This window comes from Canis lupus, chromosome X, assembly GCF_003254725.2.
Source record: "Canis lupus dingo isolate Sandy chromosome X, ASM325472v2, whole genome shotgun sequence".
In the NCBI taxonomy this organism is placed as follows: Eukaryota; Metazoa; Chordata; class Mammalia; order Carnivora; family Canidae; genus Canis; species Canis lupus.
Window position 1 is genome coordinate 50,624,055 of NC_064281.1, and position 17,928 is coordinate 50,641,982.

The following is a 17,928-nucleotide window of genomic DNA, read 5'->3' on the forward strand; positions in this document are numbered from 1 at the left end:
AGATTTGAACTCAGACAAGGATTTGAGCATCTAGCAATCTCAGGGCCGAGGCAGGTCTGGATGAGAATCCACAGAGGTATGTGTTCACAGGCTATTTGGGGATATGATCTATTCCCTCTCTCTAACTTGATGAGTCATAGGGAAGAAGTCTATTCTGTCTGGCCTTTGAGACCAATTATTCAAGGAGGCCCTCCTGGTGCCATTGGGGCCTAGGAGGAAGGGGTTGGACTCTTTATAAGAAATTGACAAAAGCTCTGGGGCCATCCTGGAACCCAGAAGTTGTCTGGCCAATGACTAGAGAGGAAGCTGACTGGAGAGGAAGCACCCTCTTTGGTACCAGTAATAAATAACAGGGAATAATAGGAATTCATAGCTTGAGGAGACACAAGACCTGGTAGGAAAGGGAAGTATGGCCCATAGTTTCTCCATTTGCCTTTGGGAATGTACACATAGCTAGGGAATGGAAAGAACACATTTTGCTACAGCAATTCTGTCACTTACCACCACTTCTAAAGCCTGAGGTTCTTTAGAGGGCTCTTGATTACCTAGGTGCCACTAAAAGACAGTGCCACCACCATGAGTTCCATTTTGAGAACCCCTTGCTTCGCTCTACCCCAGCCAGTGGTTCTAACTGTACCTACCCCTTCCTTCAAGATACTGAGCTGTGCAAAAAAGGTGAAGTCTCAGAGCATCCATTCACTTATTTGTTCATTGACTGACTCACTATTGACTGAAGGTCTACTGTGTCTCAAAAAAAATCTCTAGACCTATCAAACACATCTCTGTCCTTAAGGATCTTGGAGTTCCTTATCCTATAGAAGCAGAGAGAAGTAAATGCAACACAACTTTCTTCCCACATAGCATAAAACACCCTTTAAGATAAGGTTATGTATGGAAGTGATGTAGTGCATAAAGTATGGGATTTAGTGTCATCCTTGGGTGCAAATTCTGTCCTGCTATCTAGCTGTGTGACCTTAGATGGCTCATTTAACCTCTTAGGACTTTACTTTTCTCAGTAAAATGGTAACCAAACTAATTTCAGAGATTTTGTGGTCTTATTTAATCCTCAAATAAGTAAAGTGTCTTGTGTATAGCAGACATTCGAATATTGGTTGTTCTTATTAAGGGCTAAATAAGTAGTAGAAATTGCCCTAGGAGTTCAGATAAGGGAGCCATTAAATCAGGCAGCTTGTCTGGCTTGTAAAGTCCTTAGGATTTATGGACTCTGCATTGACGGCAACAACCTTTCCTTCTCTTTCTTCCATTTTTATTTTATAAAATAACATCTATCATTATAATAGTAATATACTCATCTTATAGATGAAGGACTTAGGCTTACAAGGGTGAAAAGACCTGTTTTAGGTCAGATAGCTAGGAAGTGGTATAGTGGCTTGAATCAAGGCATATATCATTTGCAGTTTTCCTAGTGGCTTTTGTCAGCTGTGTCTTCTGTGACCTCCTCTCTTTTTGTCTGTTCCTATTCTGAGTGGAGGAAATTTTTCCCTAAACTTAGAATCCTAGCTGAGTGTGTTCTACACTGTAGAGCAGGTGGCTGGTTGAATACAGGCAGGGTAGAGTAGCAGAAACAGCATTGGTGGCAGCCCCTACCAGAACTTTCTAGTAGTGCATTGATTTGCTTTCAAAAGGGTGGCTGATGCAGCTACTGCCAAGACTGTAGTGGGATCTCAGTGGGCCTCAGGTGTTTGGGCATTGATGGGGTCTGCACATGATTTTTCATGCAGTTTTCCTTTTGAGGCTTCAGTTTCCCAATCCTGCTCTGGGCTTCTGAAGTGGCCCATTATATCACTAGTTGGTTTACTAATATAGATGCATGGGGGATATGGAGAGGAGGGCTCTGGGCTCTGGACTTGACCTGATTTCCCCTTCCCTCCATAGACCTCAGATGTAGGCAGCCTTTACGTGCAGAAGAGAGACAAAGAGGGTTATTTCTTACATCAGATGCTCCTAGTAATAGTGAGGATTTTCTCAGAGGCAAATCTCTTCCCCTCACTGAACCTCAGTTTTCTAGTTTGTGCTGCTTGGACTTTATAATGCTTCACACTCTGTTGTGAGGGTTTCTGTTGTGTGGCTCAATAGAATTAACAGCCAGTGTCTTAAACACTGAAGTCCTAGTTTCTGTAGGTATATATGGCAGGTTTTAGGAGGTACACAGACCTATGGGCAGAATTTGATTCAGTATCTTAGAGCATTAGTTTTAGTTGTGATGTTATCTATTTCATCATTAAAACATTGGGGTACCTAGGTGTCTCGGTTGAGCATCTGACACTTGGTTTTGATTCAGATCATGATCACATGGGTTGTGGGATTGACCTCCACTTAGGTTCCACACTCAGTGAGGAGTCTGCTTGAGAATTCTCTCCCATGCCCCACTCATGGGCATGCATGCCCTCTCACTCAAATAACTAACTAACTAAATAAATAAATCTTTAAAAATAAAAAAAAATGATATTTAAGGAGTAAAATGTAAGATGTGCAGATACATTAAAATTAAACCTGAGGCTTCAAAGAAATTCTGGCTTTAGCCATTTACATATGTTCCCCTACCCTTTTTGTCCTCTGGGTATGCGCATTTATTATTTTCTGCTGCTCATGGATTTCTTCCATGGCAGATTTGAGAAGTGGTAGTTCAGGCCAGATAAGTTGGCATTCTGGAGTCAAAGGGAGCCAAGAAAGAATCTTTTTTTTCCTTTTAATCAGAGATGGAGCCATTTATGAGTAGACTGGGAAGGACCCTAGTCACTCTAGTCACAGATGTTGTTCCTAGAACAAGAACCTAGAGACTCCCTCCCTCTAGAAAATAAGATTTCTCTTTTCTTTTGGGTGGAAGTCTCAGCTGGAAGCAAGCAAATCTTGGCCTCATTTCCAAGTGGAGACATGAGTAGCCCAATCAAATGATTCCCAGTACCCTGTGGAGCTTAAATGGGAGATTTCCTTATGACCTGGAGTTTAGGGGTTATCTGTTTTATCCTTTGTTTTTTTTTCCAGTCTCAGTTCTGACTTTACATCATATTTCCTTCCCTCCACACCCTTATTTCCTCACTTTGGGACTTCAGTGGATGCTGAGAGAGATTGCTCATCTCTCAAAGCCCTGAAGCCTAAGGAAGTGGAAAATTTATATGCATCTGACTTTGCTGTGTTCATAAAGGAAGGGGCAGAGTTCAGAGAGATTAAAATTTGCTACTGATCTTGAAATATATATTTTTAAATATCACTTTAGCTGTTATTTGTTCAACTGCTCCTGAGAGATACTGCAGATCCTAGAACTATTTTGGGCCCTGTTATATTCTTCTCATTACATCCCTACTCATCCTTCTAGTGAAACAGACAACATAGTGCAAAATGAAGCAAAGGAGCTCACTCCTGGAACCTCTAGGACTGGCCACATAGTCTGTACCTGCCTTAGTCCTTTTTTAATTCTGGGCCTTCTGAGCCTCTACAATTGGTACAGGCAGAGGCCAGTTGCTGTCCTACCAGTTCTGTTCTGAGTCTGCCATCCCATGACCTAGCATCCTGGCCCTAATGGTCCATCTTCAGTGTGCCTCTTTGTCTACTGGGACTGAATTACTTCTTCGCCACCAATTGCATCTAGACATACTATTCTTCTACAACCCTGTGGAAAATCATTAGAACTGTTAATTGGGTTCTACCTTAAATATAAGATGAGATAAGAGGTACATTAAGTAATCTTTTATATCCATACCCTACCCCTCTATCCTCTGCAAAAAAAGCAAATATCACTTTTAAACATGAACATTTTTATGTTCTCCATCTAAAACTTATAGGGAATTCCTATTGCCTATTATCTTAGACTCAGGGACTCACCTTGCCATTGAATCATGGAAGTCTTTTGATCTTTCCTTAACATAACCCACATACAACTTATCTTTTTTTTTTTTTTTTTGGATAACGCCCACACCGATTATGGAGGGCAATCTGCTTTATTTTTTAAAAATTTCTTTTTATTGGAGTTCAATTTGCCAACATAGAGCATAACACCCAGTGCTCATCCCATCAAGTGCCCCCCTCAGTGCCCGTCAGTCATCCCAACCCCCCGCCCACCTCCCTTTCCACCACCCCTTGTTCGTTTCCCAGAGTGAGGAGTCTCTCATGTTCTGTCACCCTCTTTGATATTTCCCACTCATTTTCTCTCCTTTCCCCTTTATTCCTTTTCACTATTTTTTATATTCCCCAAATGAATGAGACCATATAATGTTTGTCCTTCTCTGATTGACTTACTTCACTCAGCATAATACCCTCCTGTTCCATCCACGTTGAAGCAAATGGTGGGTATTTGTCATTTCTAATGGCTAATATTCCATTGTATACATAGACCACATCTTCTTTATCCATTCATCTTTCGATGGACACCGAGGCTCCTTCCACAGTTGGGCTATTGTGGACATTGCTGATATAAACATTAGGGTGCAAGTGTCCCGGCGTTTCACTGCATCTGTATCTTTGGGGTAAATGCCCAGCAGTGCAATTGCTGGGTCGTAGGGCAGATCTATTTTTAACTCTTTGAGGAACCTCTACACAGTTTTCCAGAGTGGCTGTACCAGTTCACATTCCCACCAACAGTGCAAGAGGGACCTATCAGATAAAGGGCTAGTATCCAAGATCTATAAAGAACTTATTAAAGTCAACAGCAAAGAAACAAACAATCCAATCCTGAAATGGGCAAAAGACATGAACAGAAATCTCACAGAGGAAGACATAGACATGGCCAACAAGCACATGAGAAAATGCTCCGCATCACTGGCCATCAGGGAAATACAAATCAAAACCACAATGAGATACCACCTCACACCACTGAGAATGAGGAAAATTAACAAGACAGGAAACAACAAATGTTGGAGAGGATGTGGACAACTTATCTTTTCTAATCATGTTCCTAGTTACTCAAGTTAGCAAGAGGTAGGTGGGAAATGGGAATCTATTTCTTTTTTTTTATTTCTTAGTCATTTACAAATAACCTAATTAGTGGAATAAATGTGAAGGAATAAAGAGGCTGTAAGTCACACCATTTTAGTAGATGGGAAAGCTGGATAGATGGGGAAGCTAAGGCCCAGAGAGGGAAATGTGTTGCCTTAAGATCACATAGCAAATTAGAGACAGAGGGGAGACTTTCACTCAGGTTTCTTGATACCTGATTTAAGCTATGAAAGGGAGGGTGACCATCATGCATGCCCTGGGGGCAATAAAGGTTGAGGATTTGGGGATATGGCTTCTCCCCAAAGTGGTTGTTGACTGAGCCTAGTGGAAAGCCAGAAATGATCAAAGTTCATTACCTGGCTGGGATATGTGGGCAAAAGAGATAAAGAAGTTAGTTACTAAAAAAAAAAAAAAAAAGAAGTTAGTTACTTGGGAACTCTAGGGTTCCTAAGCTCATATGAATCCTTGGAATTAAAAGAGGGCATTCTATAAAAGAAAGGGTACAGGTTTTGAAATCATACACATCAGGATTCTAGTCTAGTCTCTATGGTTTTAGGTAGGTTGCCTCTTTTTAGGGGTGTGCAATTAAAAAATATATATTTAAATTCTAGTTGACACACAGTGAATTATTGGTTTCAGGGGTAGAATTCAATGATTCATCACTTACATAAAACACCCAGTGCTCATCACAGCAAGTGCCTTCTTTAATATCCATCACCCATCATAGGTCATTACCCACCCACATCCCTCCATCAACCCTGAGTTTGTTGTCTATTGTTAAGAGTCTCTTGTGGTTTGTTTCCCTCTCTCCTTTTCTTTCCCCCTTCCCATATGTTTCTTAAATTCTACATATGAGTGTATGGCATTTGTCCTTCTCTGGTTGACTAATTTCGCTTAGCATAATATATTCTAGCTCCATGGACATCATTGCAAGTGGCAAGATTTCATTCTTTTTGTTGGCTGAGTAAAATTCCAATATATATATATATATATATATATAATCTCCCACATGTTCTTTTTTTTAATTTATTTTTTATTGGTGTTCAATTTACTAACATACAGAATAACCCCCAGTGCCCGTCACCCATTCACTCCCACCCCCCGCCCTCCTCCCCTTCTACCACCCCTAGTTCGTTTCCCAGAGCTAGCAGTCTTTACGTTCTGTCTCCCTTTCTGATATTTCCCACACCTTTGTTCTCTCTTCCCTTATATTCCCTTTCACTATTATTTATATTCCCCAAATGAATGAGAACATATAATGTTTGTCCTTCTCTGACTGACTTACTTCACTCAGCATAATACCCTCCAGTTCCATCCACGTTGAAGCAAATGGTGGGTATTTGTCATTTCTAATGGCTGAGTAATATTCCATTGTATACATAAACCACATCTTCTTTATCCATTCATCTTTCGTTGGACACCGAGGCTCCTTCCACAGTTTGGCTATCGTGGCCATTGCTGCTATAAACATCGGGGTGCAGGTGTCCCGGCGTTTCATTGCATTTGTATCTTTGGGGTAAATCCCCAACAGTGCAATTGCTGGGTCGTAGGGCAGGTCTATTTTTAACTGTTTGAGGAACCTCCACACAGTTTTCCAGAGTGGCTGCACCAGTTCACATTCCCACCAACAGTGTATGAGGGTTCCCTTTTCTCCGCATCCTCTCCAACATTTGTTGTTTCCTGCCTTGTTAATTTGCCCCATTCTCACTGGTGTGAGGTGGTATCTCATTGTGGTTTTGATTTGTATTTCCCTGATGGCAAGTGATGCAGAGCATTTTCTCATATGCATGTTGGCCATGTCTATGTCTTCCTCTGTGAGATTTCTCTTCATGTCTTTTGCCCATTTCATGATTGGATTGTTTGTTTCTTTGGTGTTGAGTTTAATAAGTTCTTTATAGATCTTGGAAACTAGCCCTTTATCTGATATGTCATTTGCAAATATCTTCTCCCATTCTGTAGGTTGTCTTTGAGTTTTGTTGACTGTATCCTTTGCTGTGCAAAAGCTTCTTATCTTGATGAAGTCCCAATAGTTCATTTTTGCTTTTGTTTCTTTTGCCTTCGTGGATGTATCTTGCAAGAAGTTACTATGGCCGAGTTCAAAAAGGGTGTTGCCTGTGTTCTTCTCTAGGATTTTGATGGAATCTTGTCTCACATTTAGATCTTTCATCCATTTTGAGTTTATCTTTGCTCCCACATGTTCTTTATCCATTCATCATTTCATGGACATTTGGGCTCTCTCCATAGTTTGCCTATTGTTGGTAATGCTGCTATAAGCAGGGTACTGGGCAGCCCTGGTGGCTCAGCGGTTTAGCGCCTGCCTTCAGCCCAGGGTGTGATCCTGGAGACCCCGGATCGAGTCCCACGTCAGGCTCCCTGCATGGAGCCTGCTTCTCCCTCTGCCTGTGTCTCTGCCTCTCTCTCTCTCTCTCTCTCTCTCTCTCTATCTATCTATCTATCTCTATCTCTCTGTCTCTCATGAATAAATAAATAACATCTTAAAAATAAAAAATAAATAAACAGGGTACATGTATCCCTTTGAAACTGAATTACTTAATTTTGATTCAGTTTGCCAACATATAGTATAATTTTATACTTTAGGTAAATACCTAGTAGTGCAATTGCTGGATCATAGCATGGTTCTATTTTTAACGTTTTGAGGAACCTCCATACTGTTCTCCAGAGTGACTGCATCAGTTTGCATTACATTCCGACCAACAGTGCTAGAGGATTCCCCTTTCTCCACATCCTTGCCAAGACCTGTTGTTTCTTGTGTTGTTAATTTTAGCCATTCTGACAGGTGTGAAGTGGTGTCTCATTGTGGTTTTGATTTGTATTTTCCCTTTTTTTTTTTTTTACTTTTCATTTTTTAATTTTTATTTATTTTTTATTATATAAATTTATTTTTTATTTGTGTTCAATTTGCCAACATATAGAAATTTTTTAATAATAAATTTATTTTTTATTGGTGTTCAATTTACCAACATACAGAATAACACCCAGTGCTCATCCCATCAAGTGCCCACCTCAGTGCCCGTCACCCAGTCACCCCCACCCCCCGCCCACTTCCCCTTCCACCACCCCTGGTTCATTTCCCAGAGTTAGGAGTCTTTCATGTTCTGTCTCCCTTTCTGATATTTCCCACTCATTTTTTCTCCTTTCCCCTTTATTCCCTTTCACTATTTTTATTATATATTTGTATTTTCCTAATGATGAGTGATGTTGAACATCTTTTCATGTATCTGTTAGCCATCTGGATGGAAAGGTGTCTATTCATGTCGTCTAGGCAACTTGTCTCAATCTTTTGTTTCTTCATTTGTAAAATAGAGAATAGATATCTCAGGGTTGTTCAGTGTTTATTACCTGGTATATAATAGATGCTGAATAGTTTTGAGCTACTTATTCCTTGGGACCTCTGAAGCTCTAGACTGTAAGCCTTAGGAGTGACTATGGGGTCTGGCTTTGGGTGCATAGTAGGAACTTTGTGGATATAGTGGAGGTGTGTGTGTGTGTGTGTGTGTGTGTGTGTGTGTGTTGAGGGGAGATATGATTTATTCACAAGGAAGGAAATTAGCAATATTGGGTTCTTCTTTCCTATTTCTATCTCCAGGTAAATTTCTTCACCTCACTCTTCTACCTCCCCTGCCCACCCCTCAAGAAAAATAAAAAAGAACACTGTCAGCATAACATCATTAGAATGTGGGTCAGCTTTATTGCCTCCATCTCCAGTGGTAGGCATGCTAGGGTTCAGCTGTCAGCCAGAACCATTAATATACTAATATCAGGGACTAGAAAACAAACCCCATCTCCTGGCTGGCCTCCCTTTCCTACCACTGCTTAACTAAGAGGCCCAGAACACCAGAGGCCACTTAGCTACTGAGATACTCACCCTGTTTCTACACTCTCTTTTCCACTTTCAACCTGTGTGAGTAGTAAGGGGAATCACAACTAGCCTCTAATCAGGGCTGGAAAGAAGCATATTAGCATCCAGACATAGCACATCTTTGGAGTATATAGATACCACAGTGCCTGCTATGTCTCCCCAGACATTCTTTCTTGGGGCATTGTAAATGGACTCAGAAGAGTATGGGCATATTCCTAGTTGCTAAGATAAAGGAGCAACATAGAAGATATAGGAGTTAAACTAATAATCTCTACTTCCAGCCTGTAATTCATCCTGGAGTAGAAAGGCACCTGGCATAATAGAGGGAAGAATTGGCGGAAAACACTGGATTTGAATGGGTTTGGAGTCAAACAGACCTGCCTCTGCTATTCACTAACTGAACCTCCACTTCTCAGAATCTTACTTTCATTATCAATAAAATGAGCCTAATTGTAAATGTATCACAGAACTATTGTGAAAATCAAAGGGGATAATGAATATAGTTATTGGTGTGTGGTAGTGGTCCTAAGTGATGGATCTGTTTCCTACCTCAGCAGAAGTATTTTGTGTAGATCGATGCTGATATCATTTGACTGCTGCCCAAGTGTATTTCTTTGTCAGACCCTGGACACCTTATGTCCTTTAAAATACGGGATCATGTCAGTTTAACTTTTGTGTCCTCTATGCCTGGCACAAAGTAGGCATTCAGTCATTGGCTGTTTTTTTTTTGTTGTTGTTGTTGTTGTTGTTTTCTTTTCTAGGTGGTGAAAACTATTGGCCTGAGGGAAGTTTGGTTTTTTGGTCTGCAATACCAGGACACTAAAAACTTCTCCACTTGGCTGAAACTCAATAAGAAGGTAACTGCTTAAAAAAAAAAAAAGAAGGTAACTGCTTACCTCATTGTTAGATTTGGAATTCATTCCTCCATCATATCTTATTCAAGGGAGTTAATATGTGCTAGCTGGCAAATACAGGGCTGTGTTTTTCACCGGGTGGTCTATTGACCACTAGATCAGAATAAGGGCAGAGGACCCAGCTAAGGCAGAGCTCCTACCCTGTTTCCATTTGGACTTCTAACACTGAGAATGGCCAGTGTCCAGGAGGAAGAGAGCCTTCCCTTTCTCCTGGGAGCTCTGTCTTAAACTTCGGCTTGTTTTATACCATAGTCATTAATGGCTTTTCTTTTTTCTTAAGATATTTAACTTATTCATCCATGAGAGACACAGAGAGAAAGGCAGAGACATAGGCAGAGGGAGAATCAGGCTCCCTGTGGGGAGCCCAATGGGGCTCGATTCCAGGACCCTGAAATCACACCCTGAGTTGAAGCAGATGTTAAACCACTGAGCTACCCAGGCGTCCCCTGCTTCTCTCTTTCTTGATTTTCTTTCTCCCATAGGCATCTACACATAAGTTTATTAACATACATATTTTTTTCAACTTCTTATTTCAATTGTAGCTAGTTAACATAGAGTGCAATATTATTTGCAGGTATAGAACTTAGTGATTCATTGCTTACATACAACATCTGGTGCTCATCACAAGTGCTCTCCTTAATACCCATCACCTATTTAACCCATTCTTTCTTGATTTTCTATCTCAGTTGAACTCCAAATGAGATGATTTGAGTATAGGCATATTCAGGCTCTTCACCTCCAAGCAGTCTTACTGAAGGAACATGATCATGTTCCTCCATCTCAGTATTCTCAAACTTCCTAACTTTATCCTTGGAGGTTTCCAATGTCTTGTGGCTTATGTTTCTGATTGTGTCTAGGGATAAGTGCTTCACCTTCTGGCAAAGTCTGATTTTCCTGAAGAGTGGAGACTTTTTTGCTGGACAAATGTGGAGCTGTTAAGAGCCAATTTTAGGCTTTAAAAGACAGCTTAGTTTGTTTTCGTCTAGCCAATTCCCAGGCCCCAATGATACATACCAGTTTTTACTTTGCTAATTTATGGTGTTGGAGGAGCCTTAAAAGAAGAGTTTTCTTAAGCCTAACCTCAAAATTTAGGGTCATTTGGCATATTGTCAGATAGTGGTGGCTTGAAGGCTTATGACCATCACTGGGTATAAGGTCATTTCAAGAAGGAATCCCCAAAAGGAAGCAATTATAGACATGGGATTGGGTTCCCAGTGAAAACAATGTATCTCTTTTCTGAATTACCAGAACAGTTGCCACTGGCTCTTTGGGATTAGCCAAATTGATGACCTTTCAGTGTCTCTCCCCACTCTACAACCAAAGTCTATTTTTTGAAACCCCATAACCGCTTGTTTCTCCCAGGTGACTGCCCAGGATGTACGAAAGGAAAGCCCCCTGCTCTTCAAGTTCCGGGCCAAGTTCTACCCTGAGGATGTATCTGAGGAATTGATCCAGGACATCACACAGCGCCTATTCTTCCTGCAAGTAAAGGAGGGCATTCTCAGTGATGAGATTTACTGCCCACCTGAAACTGCTGTGCTGCTGGCTTCCTATGCTGTCCAGTCTAAGTATGGCGACTTTAATAAGGAAGTCCACAAGTCTGGCTACTTGGCTGGAGACAAGTTGCTGCCACAGAGGTAAGGTGGTGCCTTTAGTCATCTGCTCTGGCAAGGAGGAGGTCTGTGGCTGACCAAGCCTTATTATACGGGACTTCCATATCTGTTCCTTTCTACTAGTGTCTGTCTGAAGACCATTTTATGAATACTGGTTTTTCCTTTGCTAATTTATGGTGTTGGGAGAGCCCTCAAAGAGGAGCTTTCTTAAACCTAACCTCAAAATTTGGGGGCAGTTTGTATAAGAGAGACATATCTGCATATGGCACCATACCCTGCTGTTTCTCTGACTCTCAAAAGGCTTTTTTCCCCTCTCTACTTTGGCCTAATTACAGAATTGTGTTACTCTGGAAGCAGTTGCTTATACAGATTACCAGAGACAGATTGACTCTTCCTACCCTGGTTCCATTTTTCAATCCTTTTCACTAATTTAGACCTCTTATATCAGAGGCTCACAGGAGGAAGGGAGAAATACCCAAGCCAGGGATATGAGGGAGCTCCAACAGTCTTTAAATACCAATAAAGAGTGTACAGAGCTTTCTGCTTTTATAAACTTCAAAGCTGAAGGCTTTCAAACACTCATTATTTTTTGTTTTAGCATCACAACAATACACAAAATGAATAAGACAGACATATCTTATTTCCTGGCTAAGGAAATAGATCAAGGTGCTCACTCTGAGCTGCCAGATCTCTCACAGCTCATTTGAGGTGCCAGACCTGGAACCCTAGTCTCTTGAATTTTTAACTCTGGGTTTTTCCCTACTGCATCTAGTGGCCATTTTTATAAGCTTTTGGATGGAAGGAAAAGTTATTCTGGGAGCCTCAGTCCCATTGGAGCTGTGGCATATGCACAACTTACCTGAAGGTATTAGGGATAATGGCTGTGCCCTAAGACTCTCTCTGAGTCTGCTTTGATGTCTGAGATGGCATATTTAAAAGAAGTCTTGTTTATGAACTAGATCTGGGAACTTGAGCCTGTTAGTTTATTCTAAAGCCATTTAGACTCAGTTCTCTGTTCTGTAGTAACTGGCTGTAATCTCATCCCTGAGCAATTTTCTCATAAACACAAACTATTGGTCCCACAAGGATCTGGGAGAGAGTATCACCTCCTCTGTGAAGCCAATCTCTACTCTTAGCTCCTCAGGTCAGCATAGACTCCTGATATATTACTGCCTTACTTGGAAACCACAGCACATTATTGGATTTTCTGGTTAAAACTACAAAGGAAGGTGTTTCCATTGTCTTTATTTTCTACCCATTCTTGTATCTCTCCTACCTCTCAGGCAACTCCCTATATCTACTTAATACCTCCTGCTATAATTTCAGTCTACTTCCAGTATGACCTCAGTGGGTTGACTCTATATCTTCTTTGCCTCAACCCCTCAGAGTGCTTAGTGGGCTTCCCTTCACTCCTGCATTTGGGGTTTTGTGCTTGAAACTACTATCTATTGTCTTTCCAGGGTCCTAGAGCAGCATAAACTCAACAAGGACCAGTGGGAAGAGCGGATCCAGGTGTGGCATGAGGAGCACCGAGGCATGCTCAGGTAAATATTACCCTAGCAACTCTGGGTTCTACTGCTTTTGCAGGGAGAATAAGAGTAGGTTCTGGGGGAAAGAGGCAAAGGACTGGGGGCATTGGAGGATGTTGGAGAGAAAGGGATAGGAATGCAATTATAGGGGAAATTAGAGATAGAAGGTAAATTAAGGATCATTATATAGTTATATATTTTTGAATGATGGCAACTGATAGCCTAAATAGTTTTTACCATAAAGAACCAGGAGGGACCTCAGGATCCCTAGAGAGCTTCTGGAGTACCAGGAACTCCTCCCCAAGAAAGAAATGAGGAAGGAGCCCTATAATCATGGCAGATCAATTGGGCATTGTCTAGCTGGGGAACAAATTTTATTTTGCCATCACCACACCATTTGGGCTCTGCTAAGAACATAAGAGGTTTCATTGCAGCTAACATACCAGAGGCTACCAAGAGTCAGCCCACCCTTATTCCCCTTGAAAACCTCAGATCTTAGACTCCTGTCAGCAGGTTTTGTTTGACAAAAGTTAGGTTGTGCTCTATTTTCCATCATCTCACCTTTTTTCCCCTTCCCCCACTCCCCCGCAATGGCAAGGTTCTTGTCAGAAGTGCAGGGCAGATAGGCTATCTCCCTGGGTCTGATTCACAGGTTCCACTCTATAACAGCCCCCTCTCCCCACCCCACCTGAAATCTGTTATTTAGGGAAGATGCTGTTCTAGAGTATCTGAAGATTGCCCAGGACCTGGAGATGTATGGTGTGAACTACTTCAGCATCAAGAACAAGAAAGGCTCAGAGCTGTGGCTGGGGGTGGATGCCCTAGGTCTCAACATCTACGAGCAGAATGACAGGTATAGCTCAGAGTTCTCTTAGTTAATTTGGACTATTCTGACACCTAGGGTTCATCATGAAGTAGGACTCTACCTCCTGGGTCCCACTGGGTCCCACCTGTTTCTACCTGGATCAGCCCAACTGATTGCACAACCTCCCAGACCTCTAAATCTTGCATTGACTAGACTTGCACCATCCAGTATGGTAGTTGCTGGCTACATGTGGCTATTAAACTCTTGAAATGTGGCTTCTCTTTAATTGAGATATACTGTAAGTGTAAACTATACACAAGACTTTGAAGACTTAGTGTGAAAAACAGAATGATGAATATCTCAATATTTTTTAAATACTAATTTACATGTTCAAATTACAGTCTTTTGGATATACTGGGTTAAATGAAGTGTTCTTATAGTTACTCCTACCTGTTTCTCTTTACTTATTTTCATGTCGCTACTAGAAAATTTAAAATTACATGTGTGCCATTCATTATATTTCCATTGGACAGCGTTAGCCTAGTACCCATCCTGTCAGGATTTGTAATTAATCCATTAATCCCACTCCTATAGGATGATTATATGCCTTTTGGCCAATATTACCTCTTGCTACGGACTTATCTCACTTGCTTATTTTTTTTCCCCTTTGTCTGCTCTTTTTCCCTTTGGTGAGGTTGGATGTAATAAATGATTGTTCCATGTAACTTCTTTTTTTAAAGATTTATTTATTTATTCATGAGAGACACACAGAGAGAGGCAGAGACATAGGCAGAGGAAGAAGCAGGCTCTCTGCAGGAGCCCAATGTGGGACTTGATCCCGGAACTCCAGGATCACGCCCAGAGTCGGAGGCAGACGCTCAACCGCTGAGCCACCTAGGCATCCCAAGTTCCATGTAACTTATTAATCTTGGAGCTCATTGTTTACGTTCTTCCCAACTGTTAAAACCTTGGGTAGAGAGTCCCAGTAAAATAGGGCTAGAGATTCTTGTGAGAGATTTTTACAAGGTCCATGCCGCAACAAAAAATACAATAAAACAAACCTTAGAGTTTGGGACAAGAAATAATAGGCTGGTTGTGTTATCATGAGATACATTTTGCACCCTCAATGCTGGCAACTGACCTGGTGATTAACACTGGCTGAGCTGACAATGAATCTTTCTCCTTAAGGAAGAAGTTGGGGGTGCAGAGGGCAAACCACCAACCCTCTATGTCCTTCTTGTCTTTCCTTTGTCCTGATGTTCTTGTTCTCTACAGACTGACTCCCAAGATAGGCTTTCCCTGGAGTGAAATCAGAAATATTTCTTTCAATGACAAGAAATTTGTCATCAAGCCCATTGACAAAAAAGCCCCGGTAAGTGATTCCTCCTCCTGGCCAAGACAGGTACTTGCCAAGACCTGGATAATGTTAGGAGAAATCATGTCATTGTATGTTTCTCTCATTTTTTTTGTGGAGGGGGGTGGGAATAGGAGGCCCAAAAGGAGATTGGCACTGGAAGGGGACATTGATGACAATACATGACCAGAAGGCATCCTGCTACCTGTGTGTTAGGAAAAGCATAGATGAGGGAGAGCCACAGGCAGTCTAAATGCTGCCCCTTAGCCACTGTCTTCTGCTGTCCTTATGCTCTGGAGTGGAAACAAAGAGTGCATCTTATTTTTTAAAGCATCTAGGCTGCAGAAAGTGAAACTGTATATGTACTTGATTTATTTTTAATTGTGAAGAAAAGACAAGGTCAGGAGTCCAGATCCAAAGATGATCTTCCAAACTTTCTTTTGTTATAACTTTGCTACTGTACTCTCAAGACTTATCTCCAGAGCAACCCAACAACAAAAAAAGGGCTTTGGGTCCAGTCATTCTTCTAACATGCTCACCATACTTTTCAGCTGCCTGTAGCTGATAAGACTGGAAAGCTAGTGATTGAAAGTAGGATAGAAAACAGAAAAGGGTCTCCTCTTTTGATGTACCTTATGTCTAACAAAGGTCAAAAGCCATGCCGAGACAGAGCCTCCTCATGAGGCCTCAACATTTTTCTCCAGCCCTAAGGTCTCTGAACTTCTGCTGCTAGGCACTTTATATATGTTACTGTGTTTAACCCTCAACAACATTGCCAGGTAGGTAGTAGCATATCTATTTTATAACTGAGAAAATTAATGTTCAAAGAGATAGAGTGATAGGCATTAAGTAGTGCACATGATGTGATGACCACTGAGTGTTATATGCAACTGATAAATGATTGAACACTACATCTGAAACTAATTGAATTTGAAAAAAAAAAACAAAAACAAAAATTCCCAAAGAGATTTAGTGATTTGCCCAAGATGACACAGCTAAAAATGGTAAATCTGGGGTTTATACATAGGTTATTTGACCTCTAGAGCCCGTGCTCCTTCTACTGCACACTAAGCTATATGAAACAGTAGTAGTTTGGGTTCAGTGGCAGAGGAGCTGGTAGTTAGCCCATTAGTTGGTAACCTTGGTCCAGTAGAATTTGTAGTAAAAAACTGAGACTCACTGGATTTTCTCTCTCTCTCTGTGTGTGTGTGTGTGTGTGTGTGTGTGTGTGGTTTTACTTTTTTCTTAAACTGCTGCTGTATTCAAGTTTTGGGAAAGGTAGGTAACAAAGCCAGCTGAGATTGAGGGTTTATTTTAAAAAATAACAACCAAAAAAAATAAAAAATAAAAAATAAAAAAATAAAAAACGACAACCAGGACAATCAATGTTCAGATTTATGTATATATTTACAACTTGCCTTATTCCAAAAAATGATTTATGGGGCTTTTGTCTAGGATATGCTTTTATGAGATTACAGAAACAATCCAGCCCTCCATACTGTACTCATCAGTGTATTATGCAGGGATTATTGGGCCTCTGAGATTTAGCAGGATCCCTAGTTAGCAGATAGATTCAGTTCCTGTCTTTCAATTAGATTGGGGATATTTTAGGATGCAATGCTTTCATAAACAAAGGTTGAAAGAAATTGTGGTTTGTTGGAAAGAGCACTAGTTTCAGTGTCAAGAAGCCTGGGTTCTAGTGCTTGATTTGCTACTAGTCTACTTTGTTATCTTGGACAAGTCACTTCACCACTCTGATAATTAATCTTCCTATCTGTAACATGGGAAAATTGGGCTAAATAACCCTTCCAATACTTTCAAAAGGTAGAAGATCACCTTCATCTGTCAGTCCAAACTTATTTTGATTGTTTCCCATCAGGACTTTGTCTTCTATGCTCCCCGGCTGCGGATTAACAAGCGTATATTGGCTCTGTGCATGGGGAACCATGAACTATACATGCGCCGCCGCAAGCCTGACACCATTGAGGTACAGCAGATGAAGGCACAGGCCCGGGAGGAGAAGCACCAGAAACAGATGGAACGGTAGGTTCTGTGGAACTGGAGTGGAGGCTGGAGCTGGGGCAAAGAAGGTTCTCAAAAGTGTCAATATTGATAAGGAAAGACATGAAGCCATCCTGGGATGGGGAGAGAGAGAGAGCTGTAAAGGGATGACACCTCCTCCATTAAGTTTCAGGCATATCAGGGAAATACAAATGAAAACCACAATGAGATACCACCTCACACCAGTGAGAATGAGGGAAATTAACAAGACAGGAAACAACAAATGTTGGAGAGGATGTGGAGAAAGGGGAACCCTCTTGCACTGTTGGTGGAATGTGAACTGGTGCAGCCACTCTGGAAAACTGTGTGGAGGTTCCTCAAAGAGTTAAAAATAGATCTGCCCTATGACCCGGCAATTGCACTGCTGGGCATTTACCCCAAAGATACAGATGCAATGAAACGCCGGGACACCTGCACCCCGATGTTTATAGCAGCAATGTCCACAATAGCCAAACTGTGGAAGGAGCCTCAGTGTCCAGCGAAAGATGAATGGATAAAGAAGATGTGGTCTATGTATACAATGGAATATTACTCAGCCACTAGAAACGACAAATACCCACCATTTGCTTCGATGTGGATGGAACTGGAGGGTATTATGCTGAGTGAAATAAGTCAATCAGAGAAGGACCAACATTATATGGTCTCATTCATTTGGGGAATATAAAAAATAGTGACAGGGAATAAAGGGGAAAGGAGGAAAATGAGTGGGAAATATCAGAAAGGGAGACAGAACGTGAGAGACTCCTAACTCTGGGAAACGAACTAGGGGTGGTAGAAAGGGAGGTGGGCGGGGGGTGGGGGTGACTGGGTGACGGGCAC

General features: G+C 41.4%; 1 protein-coding gene across 3 annotated transcripts in view; it reads left to right on the forward strand.

Annotated features, from left to right (window-relative positions):
* MSN (moesin) overlaps positions 1-17,928 on the forward strand; it is a 66,534-nt gene that overhangs the window by 41,210 nt on the left and 7,396 nt on the right. For all 3 annotated transcript variants that reach the window (XM_025466056.3, XM_025466055.3, XM_049107483.1), the window contains 6 exons: positions 9,595-9,690; positions 11,110-11,384; positions 12,821-12,904; positions 13,596-13,742; positions 14,970-15,066; positions 16,928-17,091. In XM_025466056.3, the coding sequence (XP_025321841.1) occupies positions 9,595-9,690; positions 11,110-11,384; positions 12,821-12,904; positions 13,596-13,742; positions 14,970-15,066; positions 16,928-17,091 (863 nt within the window). The remainder of the gene's footprint in view (positions 1-9,594; positions 9,691-11,109; positions 11,385-12,820; positions 12,905-13,595; positions 13,743-14,969; positions 15,067-16,927; positions 17,092-17,928) is intronic.